The sequence below is a fragment of the Pongo pygmaeus genome, chromosome 5 (genome assembly GCF_028885625.2).
Source record: "Pongo pygmaeus isolate AG05252 chromosome 5, NHGRI_mPonPyg2-v2.0_pri, whole genome shotgun sequence".
Classification (NCBI taxonomy): Eukaryota; Metazoa; Chordata; class Mammalia; order Primates; family Hominidae; genus Pongo; species Pongo pygmaeus.
This window is the reverse complement of record NC_072378.2, coordinates 25,950,177-25,970,558: the sequence shown is the minus strand read 5'-3', so window position 1 is coordinate 25,970,558 and position 20,382 is coordinate 25,950,177. Positions and strand designations below refer to the sequence as shown.

At 38.1% G+C, this 20,382-nt stretch overlaps 1 protein-coding gene across 6 annotated transcripts in view; it reads left to right on the top strand.

Moving 5' to 3' along the window:
• The window catches only part of SLC17A3 (solute carrier family 17 member 3), a 32,521-nt gene extending 15,611 nt beyond the window's left edge, over positions 1-16,910 (top strand). For 2 of the 6 annotated variants that reach the window (XM_054493128.2, XM_054493127.2), the window contains 8 exons: positions 3,309-3,395; positions 7,649-7,767; positions 7,906-8,067; positions 8,353-8,482; positions 8,578-8,725; positions 9,066-9,156; positions 13,010-13,146; positions 13,228-13,669. In XM_054493128.2, the coding sequence (XP_054349103.2) occupies positions 3,309-3,395; positions 7,649-7,767; positions 7,906-8,067; positions 8,353-8,482; positions 8,578-8,725; positions 9,066-9,156; positions 13,010-13,144 (872 nt within the window). In that variant the 3' untranslated portion in view covers positions 13,145-13,146; positions 13,228-13,669. Of the gene's footprint in view, positions 1-3,308; positions 3,396-7,648; positions 7,768-7,905; positions 8,068-8,352; positions 8,483-8,577; positions 8,726-9,065; positions 9,157-13,009; positions 13,147-13,227; positions 13,670-14,746; positions 14,852-16,717 lie in introns of those variants that run through there. The other 4 variants (XM_063665885.1, XM_063665887.1, XR_010126593.1 and 1 more) reach the window with 3 other exon arrangements.
• The last annotated feature ends 3,472 nt before the right edge of the window (positions 16,911-20,382 follow it).

The window sequence follows — 20,382 nt, the reverse complement described above, 5'->3', positions numbered from 1 at the left end:
GTACTGAAAATTCCTCAGTATTTCAATAGAAATGGTATTTAAAGCCCTGGTCCTGGACAAGACCACCTAGAGAAAGAACATAGATGGAGAAGAGGAGAAAACCAAGGGAATAGCCTTGAGGCCTTCCAGCATTCAGGCCTTAGACAGAAGAGAATGACAGGCCAGCAAATGTTCTGAGAAGCTTCCCATGAGGCAGTGGGAAAACAAGGTAGGTGTGTGTGACAGATGCCTCAAGACAGTAGTCAGTCAGATGCCAACTGTACCACATGCTGCTGGGGTTGAGCAAGTGGCCACAAGTCCAGCAGGGTGGAAGTCACAAAAAACCTTAACAAGAACCGTGTCAGTGTTTTGAGAGTGAAAATGGAGGTGTGTTGGGAGTCAGCTGAGGAAAGAACAAGAAGAAAGGGAATGGAGGCAGTTAGCACAGCCTTTTGGGAAGTTTTGCCTTGAAGAGAGGCAGAGAAACGTCAAAGTGCATGGAGGGGGTTCTGAAGGGTTTGTTTTGTTTTGTTTTTAACATGAGCCACAGGAAACTATATTTGCATGTGGATGGGAAAGATTCAAGAGTTGAGGAGGGAAGTGAGGATGCAGAGAGAGAATGCATACTCTTAGGAGTCCAAACCTGGGATAGATCGGAGGAGATGGGGTCCAGAGGAAAAGAAGGGACCTGGCTTTGTATGGATGCAATGCAGGAACCTGTCCCCCATTATAGTCAAAGCAAAGGCAGAGAGTTCAAGGAAAAGATGCAAATTTGGTGGACTTAGTGGTAGAAAAATATGCTGTTTTCCATCTCCATGTATCTGTGGCCTGAGGTCACGCAGTCTCATTTCCAAACTACCTTCCCCTGTTATTAACAATGTGACCTTTGGCAAGTTATTTAATTTTTCTCTCTATTTACTCAATTATAAATCTGACTACTAGGGCTTAAATGAGGCAACACAAGTAAATGACTTTTTTTTTCTTTTTTTTTTTTTTTACATTATGTGGTGGGAAAAGATCTTCTAAACAAAAGAGTAAAAGTAGAAGTCATTATAGAGGAGAATGAGAGATCTGGCTCCATAAAAACTTACAGCTGAATTACAAAACACAACATTAAAAAAGTTAAAGACGGGAGGATAATTGCAGCCAGCATACAGACAAAGGATCATTCACAATACATAAAGATTCTATAAATTAAGGCAAAATTAAACAAGCAAAAGAAACAAAGATAAAAAGATTATGAACAGACAGTTCACAGAAGAAATAAAAAATGATAGTTAAAGATAGAAAAAAATGTGCAACTTTACTATGAAAAAGGAAATTAAAATGGGATACTCTTTATTATTTATTCTACTTTTTTCTTTTTTTGAGATAAGGTCTCCCTTTGCCACCCAGGCTAGAGTGCAGTGGCATGATCTCAGCTCACTGCAGCCTTGAACTCCTAGGCTCTAGTGATGCTCCTGCCTCAGATTCCTGAGTAGCTGAAACTACAGTCAGGCACCACCATGTCTGCACAATTTTTTACTTTTTGTTTTTTGTAGAGACAGGATATTACTCATTGCCCAGGCTGGACTTGAATTCCTGGCCTCAACTGATCTTCCCACCTCGGCCTCCCGAAGTGCTGGGATTACAGGCATCAGCCAACACCCCCAGCTCTCTTTTTCACTTTTTCATTAATATTGGAAAGGTAATTTTTTTTTTTTTTTTTTTTTTTTTTTTTTGAGACAGAGTCTCACTCTGTCACTCAGGCTGGAGTGCAGTGGCGTGATCTTGGCTCACTGCAACCTCCGCCTCCTGGGTTCAAGCAATTCTCCTGCATCAGCCTCCCGAGTAGCTGGGATTACAGGCACCCCCCGACAACGCCCAGCTAATTTTTTGTATTTTTAATAGAGGCAGGATTTCACCATGTTGGCCAGGCTGGTCTCGAACTCCTAACCTCATGATTCGCCTGCCTTGGCCTTCCAAAGTGCTGGGATTACAAGCGTGAGCCACTGCACCTGGCCGGAAAGGCAACTTTTAAAAACTTTGAGGGGCTGGGCATGGTGGCTTATGCCTGTAATCCAGTGCTTTGGGAGGCCAAGATGGAAGGATCACTTGAGGAGTTCAAGGCCAGCCTGGGCAACACAGCAAGATTCCCATCTCTATAAAGAATTTTTTTAAGTTAACCAAGTGTGGTGGCATGCACCTGTCATTCCATTACTTCGGAGGTTGAGGTGGAAGGATTGCTTGAGCCTAAGAGTTTGAGATTACAGTAAGCTGTGATTGCACCATTGTAATAAATCTCCAGCCTGAGTGACAGAGCAAGACTCTGTCTCAAACAACAACAAAAGAAACAACAACAAGAAAAAACCTTTGAGGATATTAAAGGCTGTCAAAGAGACGAGAAAAAAAAACCCAATATTTTTTGGCAATTTAATTTGGTATACACTTCTAGTAAGGTACTTTGTCAGTATTTACCAAAATTTAAAATGCACATAGCCTTTGATCTAGACTTTGACCTAGCAAGTCCACTTCTGCTATTCTATGGTGCAGAAATAAATTATGTCTATGTTCAGAGTAACTGCGTAGAATCTAGAATGACATAAAAACGCTTACAAGACTAATTGTTGAATGAAAAGTGAAGTCACAAAACAATAGAAACATTATGATCCTGTTTATTTAAAAATGATAATACCTATACACATATATAGTATTTGACAGCTTAATAATGTTCATCTGGAAAATAAAAAACACAATCACCTAGAAATGCTTGAAAAAGTGATAAAAAGGGAACATGCCCCACCATATTAGAACATTCTGAAAAGCTATAAAAGTTAAAATATTTATTAGCACATTTATAGAAAAATATAGCTTTCTGTCTACATATTACATAAATGCATTTACCAAGAGGATGACTATGTGTAGATATGTATTATTTATGTGTGCAGAAAAGAAAAGATATGCAATTATATATCATATAACACATTGTTACTAATGGTTAATTTTAGAGAAAAGAGTGAGAATGGCTAGGAAGGCACATGAGGGGAACTTTGGCTCCTTGTAGCAGTTTACTTTTACAATAAGCATATATAACTTGTGTAATTAAAAGAACATGAAAGGAAGTATGACAGTCATCTGCTATGTTATAGGGAACTACCAGAAAAATGTGCTCTCAGGAGAACATATGAAATTATATGTTCTTAAATCATAAATTTGAAGTTTGTGCGTTCTAATATGCTCGTCTCCTTACGATTTAAAGCTACTGCTCTATAATATGTCATCTATCAATCTGTATGTGTTTGCCAGGTAGAAGTCTGGAGTCCCACAGCTTATTTTCTCTCTTTTTGCAGGAATGTTACTGGGATGCTTTACTGCCATCCTCATAGGTGGCTTCATTAGTGAAACCCTTGGGTGGCCCTTTGTCTTCTATATCTTTGGTAAGCTACTATCTCCCAGTTCCCAGAGTTTCATATGCAGAAAGATTCTCCTCAGTAAGTATATTTTGTGTATAGTTTTCCAAAGGAAATGAGTCAAGACCAATAAATCCTAGAAAACAAAATATCTTAATCTAAGGGAATAATTAGCCAATGCCATAAAAAAATCTGGAAGTTCTCCTGACTATTATAAAGTGCTATTAACCCACCATATTGTGTTATTATCACACGGTAATCAGGCATACTCTGCTGCCATTGCAGGCAATAGGGGATGGGCTTGCAGGTCAGTGGTAGCACACGGAAGGAAGAAGTCCAGAGAAGTAGGTGCTGCTGTGGGTTTTATCTCAGATTGAGCACAGGAGCAAGGCATCCTGAGTAAGGCTCAAGTTTCTTAGAGAGGAGAAAACGTGAAACACCAAGAGGATGAATTTTGCCAACCTCAGCATTTGTCCCAAAGCCTTCCATTTAGTTATTAGAAATCGAGAAAGAACTGCTCCCTCCGTAACTTCCACTTCAGTAGCTTTTACATTCTACTTTCAAACCTTTCTTTAGTTTGCATTTATTTGTTTATACATTTATCTCCCCTTCTGGACAGTGAGCTCTTTGAGGGCAGAGATAGAGTCCTGTTGGTTCTTGGGACTGTACAGAGTCCAGGGAACAAAGATGTTAGTTACCACGGAAACATTAATCAAGAGAAAACTGGGGGGATATATTAATATCAGACAAGAATGGCTTCAGAACAAGGAATATTACCAATTCACAAGAAGACATAACAATCTGAAATGTATATGCACCTAATGACAGAACTTCAAAATACGTGAAGCAAAAACTGATAGAAGAGTGAGGAGAAATCAACAAATCCACAATTAAAGATGGAGACCTCAATATTCTTCTCTTAATAATCAATAGAATAAGAACACAGATTAAGTACATTTTATTCAACAACAGTAGACTACTTATTTTCAAATGTGCTTCAAACATTCACCAGGATAGACAATTTATGGCCTACAAAAATAAGATGGAACAAATTTAAATGAGTTGAAAATAATAGAAAATATGTTCTTTGAACATAATAAAATTAAACTAGAAATCAGTGACAGAAAAGCCTCTGGAAATACCCCAAATATTTAAAAACTTAGCAACATGCTTCCAATGAGTTAAAGAAAAAGACACGAGGGAAAGTTTTTAATCGAATTGAATGAAAATGAAAAATCAATATATCAAATTTTGTAGGATGTAATTAAAACAAAGCTTAGAGAGAAACTTTTAACATTAAATGCTTATATTAGAAAAGATGGTTCTCAAATTAATGATCTAAGCTTATGCCTTAAAATACCTAGAAAAAGAAGATTTAAGTAAACCTAAATCAAACTGAAGGAAGAAAATAACAAAAATACATGCAGAAGGCCGGGTGCAGTGGCTCACGCCTGTAATCTCAGCACTTTGGGAGGCCGAGGCACGTAGATCACGAGGTCAGGAGATCGAGACCATCCTGGCTAACATGGTGAAACCCCGTCTCTACTAAAAATACAAAAAAATTAGCCAGGCGTGGTGGCGGGCACCTGTAGTCCCAGCTACTCAGGAGGCTGAGGCGGGAGAATGGCATGAACCCAGGAGGTGGAGCTTGCAGTGTGCCAAGATCACACCACTGCACTCCAGCCTGGGCCACAGAGCGAGACTCTGTCTCCAAAAAAAAAAAAAAAAAATGCAGAAATTAATGGATTTAAACCAAAAAAGAGATTTTGTTCAATCTACAATTAATTATTTGAAAAGATTAATAGCATTGACAAATCTTTAGCCAGATGGAGAGAGAGACAGACAGAGAGAGAGAAAGAGAGATAAACAGAGAGAGAGAGAGAGAGAGAAAGGAAAGAAAAATAACCAATATCAAGAATGAAAAAGAGGACTTCAATGTAGGCAGGGGAAAATCATTGGTGAAGATTGAGGACGGTGCCTACACTCACAGAAAATCAGAGATAGTACTCATTTTCATAAGACAGACTGAAAAATTCATAATTCGTGGGTCATTGGATGGAATACTCATAAATGTTGTTCCTCAGTAGTGAGAAATTATTAGTCTTACAGGGAGTACTGCTGTGGATCTCTCTAACAAATGGTGATGGCCAGACCTAAAAGGGGCAAACTATTTCCACATAATTTAATAATATCCCAAAACAAAGCTTAAAAAGATTTACAGGAATGCAAAACTATCTGGTACCCAGCTGGATATAATTCATAATGCCTGGCTCCAACCATAGATTACCAGACATGAAGAAAAGGAGAAAAATACAACTTATAATGAAGAGAATAATGAACTGATCAAAACTAACCCAGAGCTGACAGAGATTTTAGAATTAGTAAACAAGAGCATTGAAATAGTTACTATAGCTACATTATAGCGTAAGTCTGTATGTTCAGAAAGTTAAGTGGAGACATAGTAAATATAAAGAAGGCCCAATAAAACTTATAGAGATGAAAAGTACAATATCTGAGATGAAAAATGCACTGAATGGAGTTAACGACAGATTAGATACAATAAAATAAAAGATTAATGAACTTAAAAACAACAATAGAAATCATCCAAAATGCACCACAAAGAGAAAATTATAATATTAAAATGAGAACATCAGTAAGTTGTGGAGTGTCCAAAACAGAGGAGTAGGATAGCAGAACAAAAACAACATTTCTCAAAAATATTTGAAGAAACAATTGCCAAAAATTTTCCAAATTGGATGAAAACTATAAATTCACAGATCCAAAAAGGTCAATGAACCTCAAGCCCAAGAAACATGAAGAAAACTACATCAAGTTACATTCTAATCAAATGGCTCAAAACCAGAAGTAAAGAGAAAATCTTAAAGTAGCCAAAGTTAAAAGATGTGTTATAGAGAGAGGAACAAAGATAATGCTGAATGCAGCATTCCCTCCTGTTAGAAGCAGTGCAAGAGAGAAGGCAGTGGAGCAACATCTTTAAAGTAGTGCAAAAAAACAAACAAACCAAAACCAAAACCAAAACCAAAACCAAAACAAAACCTCTCAACCTGGAATTCTAGACCCAGTGAAAAAAAAATGTTTCAAAAACAAATGCAAAATAGAGATGTTTTCAGATGTAGAAAAGCTGAAATAATTAGAAATGTCAATTAAAGAGAACAGTACGATTTTCAATAGCATAAAAAATATTCAATATAGGGATAAACCTGCCAAAAGATATGTGAGGGCTGTGCACTGAAAACTAAATTTTTATGGAAATGCAAAGATTTTAGAATAGCCAAACACCTTTGAAAAGAAATTACAAAGTTGTAGGACTAACACTACCTGATGTCAAGACATATTATAAAGTTATAATCTTTAAGACAGAGTGGTATTGACATAAAGATTGGCAAATAGATCAATGAAACAAAATAGAATCATAGACTCATGATTCTATTTACTTCATATAAAGTAAACTGAACTGATATTTGAGAAAGGTTCAATAGATAAAGGATAGTCTGTTTAACAGAAGGTGCTCAAAAATTGGATATCCACATGCAAAAAAATGAACTTCCATCCATACCTTGGATCATATATAAAAACTAAACCAAAATGAATCCCAGACCTAAATATAAAACCTGAAACTATTATCGTTCTAGAAGAAAACATAGGTGATAATCTTTCTTATTTACACAAAGATTTCCTAAATATGACACCAAAAGCATAATTCATAAAATTAATTGATAAATTGGATTTCATCAAAGTTAGAAATATATCCTCATCAAAAGGCATTGTTAGGATAATAAAAAGACAAGCTGATCCCAGGAGAAAATAATTGCAAAACACATGTATAATAAGGACTTTTATTCAGAATGTGTAAATAATTCTCTAAACTCAATAATAAAAAACAAAAAAAAAAAAATTGGGCAAAGACACTTCATCAAAAAAAGATAGAGGGAAAATAGGCACATGAAAAGATGCTCAACTCATCCTTAGTTATTTAAGAAATACAAATAAAAACCATAAGATATCTCCACACACCTATCAGAATGGCTAATATTAAAAATATTGAGATATCAAGTGTGGTGCCACTTCTAGGCTTTGTAATTTCCACACACACAAATAAACAGGAAATGTAAAATGGGTGAATTGTTTCAGAAATGGAAAAGGGATATAATGAACATGAGCTTTTCCTAGAACTTATACCAGAAAATATCCCAACAGAAAAGAAGTTCACCCAAAAAGCAGAAAACAGCCCATTTACCAAATTTACCCTGTGCTTACAGGAGGTGTTGGCTGTGTCTGCTGCCTTCTCTGGTTTGTTGTGATTTATGATGACCCCGTTTCCTATCCATGGATAAGCACCTCAGAAAAAGAATACATCATATCCTCCTTGAAACAACAGGTACATATAAAGACACCAACACTTTTCTGAGACCTTGTATCTGGATTTTCTTGAGGCCTTAAATCTGGATTTTTAAGGGTGACTAAGTGTGTGAGCATCTGTCGGATTTACCGTTCTGACCAGTAAATTTGTTTTCAGGTCAGGTCTTCTAAGCAGCCTCTTCCCATCAAAGCTATGCTCAGATCTCTACCCATTTGGTCCATATGTTTAGGCTGTTTCAGCCATCAATGGTTAGTTAGCACAATGGTTGTATACATACCAACTTACATCAGCTCTGTGTACCATGTTAACATCAGAGACGTGAGTATGTTTCCTTCCCTTCCTTTCTCCTGCTTGCATGGCTGACCAATTAATTATTCTGCCCTCACTAATCATTCCATCTGAGAAATGTATTTCTTATTACCAAAAATAATCTAATATTTAATACTCATGCCAGTAGCTTTTCTGGGGTATGATTTAAGAGGTTACTTATTTTCCTAAGAAAGTATGATTTCAGAATGTCATTATTATTAGTAGTAATTTATCAACAAAAGTTGTGGTCTCACTGCCTTTGTTATGGTAATTTACTCAATCTTTTCTCTTTAGAATGGACTTCTATCTGCCCTTCCTTTTATTGTTGCCTGGGTCATAGGCATGGTGGGAGGCTATCTGGCAGATTTCCTTCTAACCAAAAAGTTTAGACTCATCACTGTGAGGAAAATTGCCACAATTTTAGGTAAGAACAGAGCTTGAGGGTCAGATAATTCGCGTAGCATACAACAGCCAAAGAATGCATCTCACTGTTTAATTTGTTTCTTCTTCATTTCCTAGGAAGTCTCCCCTCTTCAGCACTCATTGTGTCTCTGCCTTACCTCAATTCCAGCTATATCACAGCAACTGCCTTGCTGACACTCTCGTGTGGATTAAGCACATTGTGTCAGTCAGGGATTTATATCAATGTCTTAGATATTGCTCCAAGGTAGGACTCTGACCTCCACTATCAGTTTCACATTTTCTTTAAAAGATGTAGCTTTCAGCTTTCTGGGATCCCCAAACTTAGGAAATGAATAAACCATAGGGGAAGAACCACAGATAGACCTGTGGCCATTTTTTTCAGGTATGTTGAGGAAGGGGTATTGATTTGTCTTCATCCCTCTCCTTGAATATACATGGTGCAAGTCCTTTTTGATATAATTGTCTAATTATAATTATATATAATTATAAAATATAAATGAGTTATAGATTCATACATGGATCAGGGCTGAAGGATACTGTCAAACATCTCTGGATCTAGACTGGAACATTCCTGTCACCCACAGGTATTCCAGTTTTCTCATGGGAGCATCAAGAGGATTTTCGAGCATAGCACCTGTCATTGTACCCACTGTCAGTGGATTTCTTCTTAGTCAGGTACAATTTTTTTGTCATGAAGGACTCCAAAAATGCTCTGCTAAATCCACTTATAAAGGTGATAGCATGTATTCAATGACTGAAAAATAAAGTTAAATTTTGGGTAATTTGTCATTAAGATGAACCTGGTAAAGAAAAATATAGAATCATTTCTTTGGTGACCTAAAGCCTGGTTCATTCTCAAACAAAGAACTAAATAGTGATTGCTATCTTTGAAACTGAAACCACACAGCTGCATGGGAGTCTTGGGATAATGATTCCATGCATAAATGCCAACCTGCTATGTTTTGGGCAATACTTTGAATTTGTATCCAGCATCTACAAGGAACTTAAGTTTACAAAAAATAAATGAACCTTTAAAGAGTTTGCAAAGAACGTGACCAGATTCTTTTCAAAAGAAGACACATATGTTCTTCTTTTGAGAATTGTCTGTTCATGTCCTTAGCCCACTTTTTGATGTGACTTTTTATTTTTGTCTTGCTAATTTATTTGAGTTCGTTGTAGGTTCTGGATATTAGTCCTTTCTCAGATGTATAGATTGTGAAAATTTTCTCCCAGTCTGTGGGTTGTCTGTTTATTCTGCTGACTGTTTCTTTTGCTGCGCAAAAGCTCTTTAGTTTAATTAAGTCCCAGCTATTTATTTTTGTTTTTATCGCATTTGCTTTTGAGTTCTTGGTCATGAAATCCTTGCCTAAGCCAATGTCTAGAAGGGTTTTTCTGATGTTATCTTCTAGAATTGTTATAGTTTCAGGTCTTAGATTTAAGTCCTTGATCTATCTTGAGTTGATTTTTGTATAAGGTGAGAGATGAGAATCCAGTTTCATTCTCCTACATGTGGCTTGCCAATTATCCCAGCACTATTTGTTGAATAGGGTGTCCTTTCCCCACTAAATGTCCAAAAAACATGTGAAAAAACGCTCAACATCACTAATGATCAGGGAAATGCAAATCAAAACCACAATGCGATATTACCTTACTCCTGCAAGGTTGGCCATTATTGTTGGCCTGGATGACTGTTGGTAGGAATGTAAACTAGTACAACCAGCATGAAAAACAGTGTGGATATTCCTTAAAGAACTAAAAGTAGAACTACTGTTTGATCCAGCCATCCCACTACTGGGTTTCTACCCAGAGAAAAGAAGTCATTATACGAAAAAGATAATTGCACACACATGTTTATGGCAGCACAATTCACAATTGCAAAAATGTGCAACCAACCCAAATGCCCATTAATCAATGAGTGGATAAAGAAACTGTGGTATACATATATATGATGGAATACCACTCAGCCATAAAAAGGAATGAATTAATGGCATTCACAGCAATCTGGATGGGACTGGAGACTATTATTCTAAGTGAAGTAGCTGAGGAATGGGAAACCAAACATCATACATTCTCACTCACAAGTGGGAGCTAAACTATGATGATGCAAAGGCATAAGAGTGACACAATGGACTTTGAGGACTTGGGGGAAGGTGTGGGAAGGGGGTAAGGGTTAAAAGACTACAAATCCGGTTCAGTGTATACTGATTGGGTGATGGGTGCACCAAAATCTCACATATCACCAGTAAAGAACTTACTCATGTAACCAAGTATCACCTGTTCCCCAAAAACCTATGGAAATAAAAAAATTAAAAAATAATAATAAAATAAAATAAAAAATTTTTAAAAGAAGACATATATGCAGCCAACAAAGGTATGAAAAAAGCTAAATATCACTGATCATTAGAGAAATGGAAATCAAAACCACAATGAGATCATCTCACAGCAGTCAGAATGTCTATTATTAAAAAGTCAAAAAATAACAAACGCTGGAGAGGTTACAGAGAAAAGGGAACACTTATACACTGTTGGTGGGAGTGTAAATTAGTTCAACCATTGTGGAAAGCAGTGTGGCGATTCCTCGAAGAGCTAAAAACAGATCTTCCATTCTACCCAGCAATTCCATTACTGGGTATATACCCAAAAGAATGTAAATTATTCTACCATAAAGACACATGAACACCTAACGTTCTTTGCAGCACTATTCACAATGGAAAAGACATGGAATCAACCTAAATGACCATCAATGACAGATTGGATAAAGAAATATGGTACATATACACCATGAAGTACTATGCAGAATGAGATCATATCTTTTGTAGGAAAATGGATGTTGCTGGAGGGCATTATCCTTAGCAAACTAACGCAGGAACAGAAAACCAAATACCACATGTTCTCACTTATAAGTAGAAGACAAAGGATGAGCATTCATGGACACAAGGAGGGGAACAACAGACACTGGATCTTACTTGAGAGTGAAGAATGGGAGGAGGGAAAGAGTCAGAAAAAAAAACTATTGGGGACTAGGCTTAGTGGCTGGGTGATGAAATATCTGTACAACAAACCCCCATTACATGAGTTTACCTATATAGCACAACTGCACATGTGCCTCTGAGCCTAAAAGTTTGTTTTTAGAAAAGAATATTTCTGGCCAGGTGCGGTGGGCTCACACTTGTAAACCCAGCACTTTGGGAGGCCGAGGCGGGCGATCACGAGGTCAGGAGATCAAGATCATCCTGGCCAACATGGTGAAAACCCGTCTCTACTAAAAATACAAAACAATTAGCCAGACGTGGCAGTGCATGCCTGTAGTCCCAGCTACTCAGGAGGCTGAGGCAGGAGAATTGCTTGAACCCAGGAGGCGGAGGCTGCAGTGAGCCGAGATCGCACCACTGCACTCCAGCCTGGGCGACAAAGTGAGACTCTGTCTCAAAAAAAAAAAAAAAAAGAAAAGAAAAGAATATTTCCATCACCCAGATGGTTCTTTTTTGCTCCTTTCCATTCAGTACTCCTCCTGGTTGTAACTCTTACCTTGACTTCTATTTTCATAGATTATATTTTCCCATTCTTGCCTTTCATATAGTACCTACCCTAGCTTATTTCATCCATCATGTTTTTGAGATTCATCCATTGGATGTTATAATAGTTTGTTCTTTTCTATTGCTGTGTAGTGTCTCATTGTGTGGCTAATCACAATTTATCTATTGTACTCTTATGGACATTTGAGTTGTTTGGCTATTATCTATAAGGCTGCTATGATCATTGTTTTCTTTTCACTAGAATAACAGTGTTTTGGTTTCATTGCATTCATTATGGTTGCTTTTTATTAAAGGCAAGTAATTCTGGTTATCTATTTCAAATAGTGATAAAATAGTTGCTTTTAAAATTTAATTGATTTGAAAAAAACAAAATTTCTAGAAAATTGTAAATAATTATACATTAAAAATTTTCATTTGCATAATCATGCCAAAAAGGGGATAATGAAAGCAAACATTAAGTGTGTGATGTATGCATAGGTATTTCATATGCTGTAAACTCATTTAACTATTGATTCTCACATCAGTTGTGAAAATTGAATGTTATTATTTTCATTCCCTAACAAGCTGAAAATCTGTTAGCATAAGTCTTTCCACAATGAGGATGAACAATCAGAATTCTTCAAACTTAAACATGTATAGCTCAAAAGCCCATAATCTTTTCACAATTCCAGCACAACATAAGAAGAATCTTGAAAGGATTCTCAGCATAGCTTGTATAGTCGAGATTCATGCAAAAGAGAAAATGTATGGCACTTGGATAAATAGTGACAAATGCATTTACGTAGGTTAATCACAAAGTTCCCCAAATACCCTTTATTAAGAACACTCTGAATGTATTTTGAAATCCTTTGCATTTAACTATCAAGCCACTTTCAGGAAATGAATTTCTACAAGGAAACCCACCAGTGAATGTTGTCATCTGAACTATTAATATAATGTTTCATAGAAAAATATGAAAGGGGTAACATATACTTGGGGTTTTGTGTCTCCAGGACCCTGAGTTTGGGTGGAGGAATGTCTTCTTCTTGCTGTTTGCCGTTAACTTGTTAGGACTAATCTTCTACCTCATATTTGGAGAAGCAGATGTCCAAGACTGGGCTAAAGAGAGAAAACTCACTCGTTTATGAAGGTAAAGGATAATGATTTTATGCATGGTTATAGCCATAGAAGCAGCTGGAGTTTTAAATTCTATGTCATTTTCCTTTCTTAGTTATCCCACCTTGGATGGAAAAGTCATTAGGCACCGTATTGCATAAAATAGAAGGTTTCCACGATGAAAAAACCAGTGAAAAGATTTTTTTTTCCTGTGGCTCTTTTCAGTTATGAGATCAGTTCATTATTTTATTCAGACTTTTTTTTGAGAGAAATATAAGATGAATAAAAATTCAAATAAAATGATAACTAAGAACGCAGTTGTCATCTTCATAGAATTAACAATGGATTAAGAGGGCTTGCTGTGTGGGACCCAGTATGCTAGATTCCATTACTGGATACAAGAAACAGTGTTTTAAAACCTTTAATCCAGGGTGACGACCTCACTAGGGCAATGATTTTTCCTGTTTGTGAAAATTAATATTACTTTTTATTTATTGGGTTGGGTATCGTCCATGTGTTCTTCCCTGTATGTCCTCCATTTATCTCCATCCTGCTCAGGCTCCAAGAGGCTGACCCATATGGATTGCATTCTGTACTCCCTTGTCCATTGGCTTCTGCTAGATTTTTAAGGGAGATAGGTAGAGTCAGGGGGTATTTATCTCTGACAGTCTCTCTTTTAGGGTGTGCAGATGGCTGAGCTTTCTATTGCAGTTCACAGCTCCTGGAAGGCAGCCCTTTCCATATGTTCTAGTAACTTCTCTCTTCCTTGTCCCTTCAGCCTTTTTTATTTGCCTTTATTTGGCAAGCTGTGGGGTTCTTCAGATTCCCTTGTGGTTTCCCTATCACCTGCCTAATCCTGTGTAAATTGTCATTTTCAACAATGCTCACAAATTACCCATTGTAAGTCTGTCATTTTTCTTCTTCTGGGATCCAAATAATTCAGTGGTTCAATTACTTATAAAGCTCAAATATGAATGAATTCATATTTTTGTAAAATGATAATTTGTAGGTGGTGGTGAGTTCAGGACCATGGTCTGGATTGAGCCCTGTTCTGATTTCTACCATGTAGAATAAAGATTAGAGGCATCGAGCCATTTCATATAGGGGCAATGTGATAGACAATAGTTCTCAGTGAAAAATCAAGGCAAGGATTTAGAGGGCCAAGCTTGAATAAACACAACAATTACTGAGATCTTGTTATGTTCCAGAATCTGGAATCTTGGGACACTGGAGTAAAGGAGGCACAGTCATTCTCCATCCTAACGTGGAGGACAGACACAATAATTGATAACACTACACTGTTTTAAGTACAATAGCAGAGGAACATGTAGGCCATCATGAAAGACCAGATGAGGAGTGCCGATTCCAAGTGATGGTAAAATCTTACCAAGTGGTAAGATATTTTACACTGGAGCCCAACTTGCACAAAAGAATAAAAGCAAGAAGCAGGATGGATTCTGAAGGGAATCACTTGCCTGCATAATCAGTTAGGAAAGGAGAGAAGGTGGATTTAGGGAAGTGGGAGTGGCCAGAGTAAGGAGGCCTTGTTTGCTGTGTTAGGGAGTTCAAGGTATAACCTACAAGCAGTATGATAGGAATCATAGCAGTACTGACATGGCAGATTTTCTCTCTAGATACAACACTCTGACCTAATTTGAGAATCAAGAAGACTAGTTAAATGACCCATCTGTGCAGCGGCCTACACAGCAGTGGTGAGGACTGAACTCACCTCAGCAGTGGTAAGGGCAGAAAAAGAGATGAAGACAAGAAGAGAGACATGAAAAATGTTTATAAGATAGAACTGGAAGATCATGGTTTTTGACTAGATGGATGCAGGAGAAGAAAAGTGTCAAGGAGTCCTGGGTCTCTAACCCGAGAGATTTATAGAGAGTGGTCTGAACAACTAAGCCAGGGAATGTAGCAAGATGAGCCCTTTTCAGAGGGGAAGATCATGATTTGACTTTGGGACATGTTGAGTTAATGGTAATAGTGGGATAATCATGTGGACATGTGTATTAGCTTCCTGGGGCTGCTCTAACAAAGTACCACAAACTAAGTTGCTCAAACAAAGTAATGTATTGTCTTACAGCTCTAGAAGTCCAAAATCAAGATGTTGGCAGGGTTGGTTCCTTTTAAAGGCTATAAGGAAGAATCTGTTCTATGCCTTTTTTATTCTTTTAGCTTCTAGTAGTCTCAGGCAATTTTTGGCTTGTAGATGGCCTTCTCCCTGAGTACTCACATCATCTCTTCTCTGTATACATCTTTCTCTGTGTCCAAATGTTCTGTTTTTATAAGGACATCAGTCATATTGCATCAGGGTCTACTGTAATGACATCATCTTAACTTGATCATCTGCAAAGACCCTATTTTCAAATACAGTCACATTCACAGATACTGAGTATTAGGACTTCAACATCTTTTGGGGGAACATAATTCAAGCCATAGCAGCAAGCTCAATAAGGGGCCAGATCACTAATCTGAAACTTATAGAAACTATAAGAGTGAAATGGAGAAAAAGATAAAGGAGAAAAATGCAAATGTTCAGTACTGAAGACCTGAGTTTAGACCAAATGGCTCAAGAAGAGCCTGTGGATGGAAAACCACAAGCCAAGACAGAATGCCAACATCTAAGAAGGGCCAAAAAAAGAAATGCCCACACATAACACCGATGAAAGAGTCAGGTGTGTAAGCGTGAGAAATAACAGGAGAGTACAACTCTCATTGAAGACTCATGGGCATGGCCTTTTAAGAAAGACCACTGATGTGCAATAACAAATGTAGTGAAGAAGTTCAAGTAGATGAGGTCAGAAAAGGAACTTAGTCACCTTGTGATCAGGAATTCTTGGTAGCTTTTTCAGGGTACATTTAGCAGAGAGATGAGTGTACAGGTCAGTTCGCCATTTGTTGGTGAGTGAAAGGGAATGAGAGGGTAGAGGAAGTAAGAGAAATCTTTTCACAAAATTTGATAAAGGGAGATGGGCATATAGCAGAGAGGGATATTTCATTAGTTGGTATTTCACCATCAGAGTGCAGAATCCTGAAGGAAGGAGGGCACTTGAGGGTCAGCCATCAAGGTCTGACTCAACATCGTGAGAAAGCTCTCTTCTCGAAGTGTGACTCTCACCTCATTGTTGTTCTAACAAAGGGCAAGGGACAGTTCCCCTTCTGCTCTTCACATGTGCTCACCTTCATCACATTTCAAATTCTGCATTTTGAGTTGTTTGTCCAGAAGTGACCAGTTTCTTCTATTAAAGATCCAGTTACCTGGCCTCCCTGCTTGAGCACACATATGACCAGAGATGCACCAACTTAGGATGGATTTCTGCTTGGTATTCTTTTCAGTACTCTTGCTTTTACCCATACACTCCAATCTCCCTTCCCATGATCTCAGGTTCAGAAATTCATTTCTAGGCATATACACAGCCTCTAGTACCACGTCTTTCATCTAGTAATTTTTAGTGTGAATTTTTAAATAGGTATAATCCACATGATACTGAGAGTGAACTGTTTAAAGGTAAAATTAGTGAGCTATTTTATTAAGACAGAAAATTTTTAGGTGATATTCAAAGACAATGACATGCATTGTGAAACCTTTGTTTCCCCAGGCAACACCAACCTCGGACAGGGATGGGGTAACGATTCACATTTATGGGGGAAAAAATTGCCTTTGTGTGACTCCAGTCACAGTTTGCTTCTATCAAATCTTCAGTCTCCAATGAAGCTCAAATATTTCTGGGAATCCTAATGGAGGACTTGTTTTTATGAGTTTTGTGTTATCATTGTAATGTCAAGATTGTGTGTCAAGTCAATATGAAGTTTAAAACCATTTCCAATATGTTCACTTGATTTACTCTTTTCCATTATTTGGATATCCCATTACACAGGCACAGTGGATGATTTAAGTATTCCAGGAAACTGTTTCTAAACCAAGGTAGCTAGCAATAATGTAACTATGCCCATTATTAACCCAAACCACATAAATGTGTCCCAAATTTTAGTCCAATGAAATACATTCCCACTGCAGCCTTCCCTTCACCATATTAAAAAATGCCAAGAGCAACTCTATAGTACTATGGTACCCAATAGGATGGAGATAGTAACTTTAAACAATTGTGGTCAAAATGGCTTACTTCTAGAAATTTTCAAAAATATGAGACTATATGAACATGTCACTAGTGCCCTCTTCCCCACCAGGACTTTGGAAATGGTCCATGCAAATGAAAGATCTTTAACCTTGTCAATGAGCTGAAACTCGTGATGTTCCAGAGCTGAGCCATGCTTCTTTGAGCCCTCAGTGTCAGTACTTAATGAATATCTGGTGAACTAAATTGAAACATTGGCATCTTCCAAATATCTCACTCCAATTCACTGCATGAGTTTCCAAGCAGAACTGCTTTGTCTACAATGTCTTGGAGAGGTTTTTGGTAAAGCCAATCCTTTAGTTCTTACCCACCAGCCACTCTCTTCCATGAGATTCTAGAGTCTGAATCTCATGGAAGATGAGACTCTTCCATTAATTGCGTCTCTTTTCTATTTACTGAACCATTGTTACCAGATCGCTAATACTGACATTGTGTTCCTGCCTCCATTATTCCTTTGGGTAAGTTTCTTAGGGATTTTCCTCATTCCCAGGGGCTCTCTAGTCACTAATGAAGAAGTTCCTAGTGACTCCAACTCTACTAGACTTCTCCATACACCAGGCATGTATAGATGTTATTGAATATTAGCAATGAAAACAGCTTAGGTTCAGTCTGAGACAATGCCCGCATTAACTACATGATGAGTATATGTGCAGAAGTGCAGAAATAAATCAATCTAGAGGTTCTTTCCTATCAAAATTTAAAAATAGTTGCATTCAAGTCATTATAGCACACACTCAATACTCCATCCATATCCCCTCAGTTCCCTTTACCATTTTGCTGCATACCAGCTCCTGATGAGTTTTCATTCCCAACACCTGGAACCTATTTTTTTTTGTTAGAGGGCTCCCGCAGGCTGCAGGAGCCAGTTTTGCCTGCCAACCTGGATGTGCCTGGGAATTTGTGTCTGCCTGGGAACAGCTCTTAGTCAAATCATCACTACACAGATATAAATGCTCCATCTCCCTTTGCTTGTGCTTGGCAAGCAAGGTCCACACTATCTCCCAAATCCCCTAAGAATTGAACTGGGCCTTACTTTATATCCTTTCCAGATCTACTTATGCTCCCCTCAGTCAGGTTTCCCTGGAAATATATTCTAATAAATCATTTTTACAGGAATCCTCATCTCAGGGTCTGCTTCTAAAGAATCTGACCTAAGCCAGTTGTTTCCACAAGAAAACCTAGGATGCAGATTCTTATAATAACTTCCAGAGTTGTGTCACTGACAAGCCAGGTGGCCCAGGGACCCCCTTGATATTTGTAAAAGCATTGGTGATAACCTGGGCCTGCTGTAGCATTACAATTGCTGACTCTGTCCTGTCATGCATTGGAATGAAAGATGGGATACAGGTGTAAGGGAAGGCACTGGCTTGGTCAATACCTCTAGCGTTTGAGAAATGTGTGGAAATGGCAATTAGAACAACTTTGAAGTTGGCTGTTTGATGGTGGTCATGATCACCAATGTACTCCAGATGGCCAATTACATCAGAGTATGGTGTGAAAGTCAGAAAATTTCCCTGGCAGCATTTAAAGATATCCTGATCTCCAATAGCAGAGGGCAGACATGTTCTGAAGATCAGACTCAGGATTTGATTGTCAGAGTAGCAGAAAACACAAAGACAAACACTCGACTTTACGCTAAAGTCAAGTCCTGGGAAGTCTCATGCTAAAGTCAAGGCCTGAAATTTACCCTCAAACTTATTGGTATCCTTCTTATCCCAGTACCCCATGCTGGGGGATGGCAACATACCATTTCCTGAAGATTCCCGTGCAGAAAACACAGCTGATACAGATGTCTTGCAAGACAATACTTGCTTAGTCAAATTCTATCTTCATGTTCTCTAATACCTTAACAAATAGTAAACCTGAATACTTGACAAATAGCCAAGTCAGGTCTTAGGATGGTCCAAATAGTGTAGTGCTGGCCCTGCTAAAGTGGAAGGGACAAGGACAGCATGCCTAGAATATGGGACCAGGGTGTTGGGGGCAGAAGGTAAGTCCAGATAAGAGAGATCTTGTTAATATGAGGGCACACTGCTGTGACTGAGGATTTAATATCAGTGAAGCTTACATGAAAATGCTCAAAAACAGCTCTCTCTTGCTGAATTAGTAATTCAGATGCAATACCACAGCCCAGGTGGAATAGCAGACAGTAATGCCATTTGTAAAGACGTAGAAGATGCTAGAGTAATGATCTCTGTTGTATTCCCATTCAACTCACCAATGTGGCCCCAGAATAAATAGATTGTGGCAGATAGTGGAGGACCACCACAGGTGGGATCCAGTGGTAGCCTTAATTGCATATGGTGTGCCAGATGGAACACATCAACAGAGGCTCTGTTATTTCCTATACAGGTATTGATATGGCGAGTGTGTTCTTTGGAAGAGCCATTGGAAAGGAGGATTATAAGTAGTTTGCATTAACTTGGGATATACAACAGTACTTCTTTCACAGTTTTGTCAAGGAATATGTTAACTCGCCAGCCTGTTTCACAACATAATCTGAAAGGATCTTGATTATCTGCAACATCACATTGTTTCCCTATAAGCATACAGTCATGTTAACTAGAGCTGAATAGCAAGAAGGAACAAGGACTCTGGATGCCCTGTAAAAATATATATACTCCCAAGGGAGGGGAGAGAAAGCCTACAAAGTGTCAGGGACAAGGCACCTAAGTGAAGTTTTCAGGGATCCAGTGGTCTCGAATATGCCAGAATATCATCTCCAAGGTAAAGGGCAAGTTATATCTTGAAACTCCTACCACTAAGAAAGAATCACAAAACTTGGCAAAAATAAAAAATAAAAAAAAAAAAGGTGTAAACCTTGTCAAATTTTAGAGGGAATATATATCACACATCTAATAAAACAGTACACTAATGCTTACTTGCCCCAGCCTGAAAGTCCATCCTCAAAACACTCTTCCCTGTCCTTACAACCAGGGGACTGGGTTTGAATCGCAGACTCCTCCACCCCTCTCCAACCTAAGTGGCTGGGCCCTCACCAGGTTATCCTAGCTACTCCCACAGAGGCAAAGCTAACATCCTTTCCACACTGGACATACCATTCCAAACTAAAAAGAGCACCAGATCCACATTCAGCAATTTCCTCACCCCCAAAATATTCTTCCTCC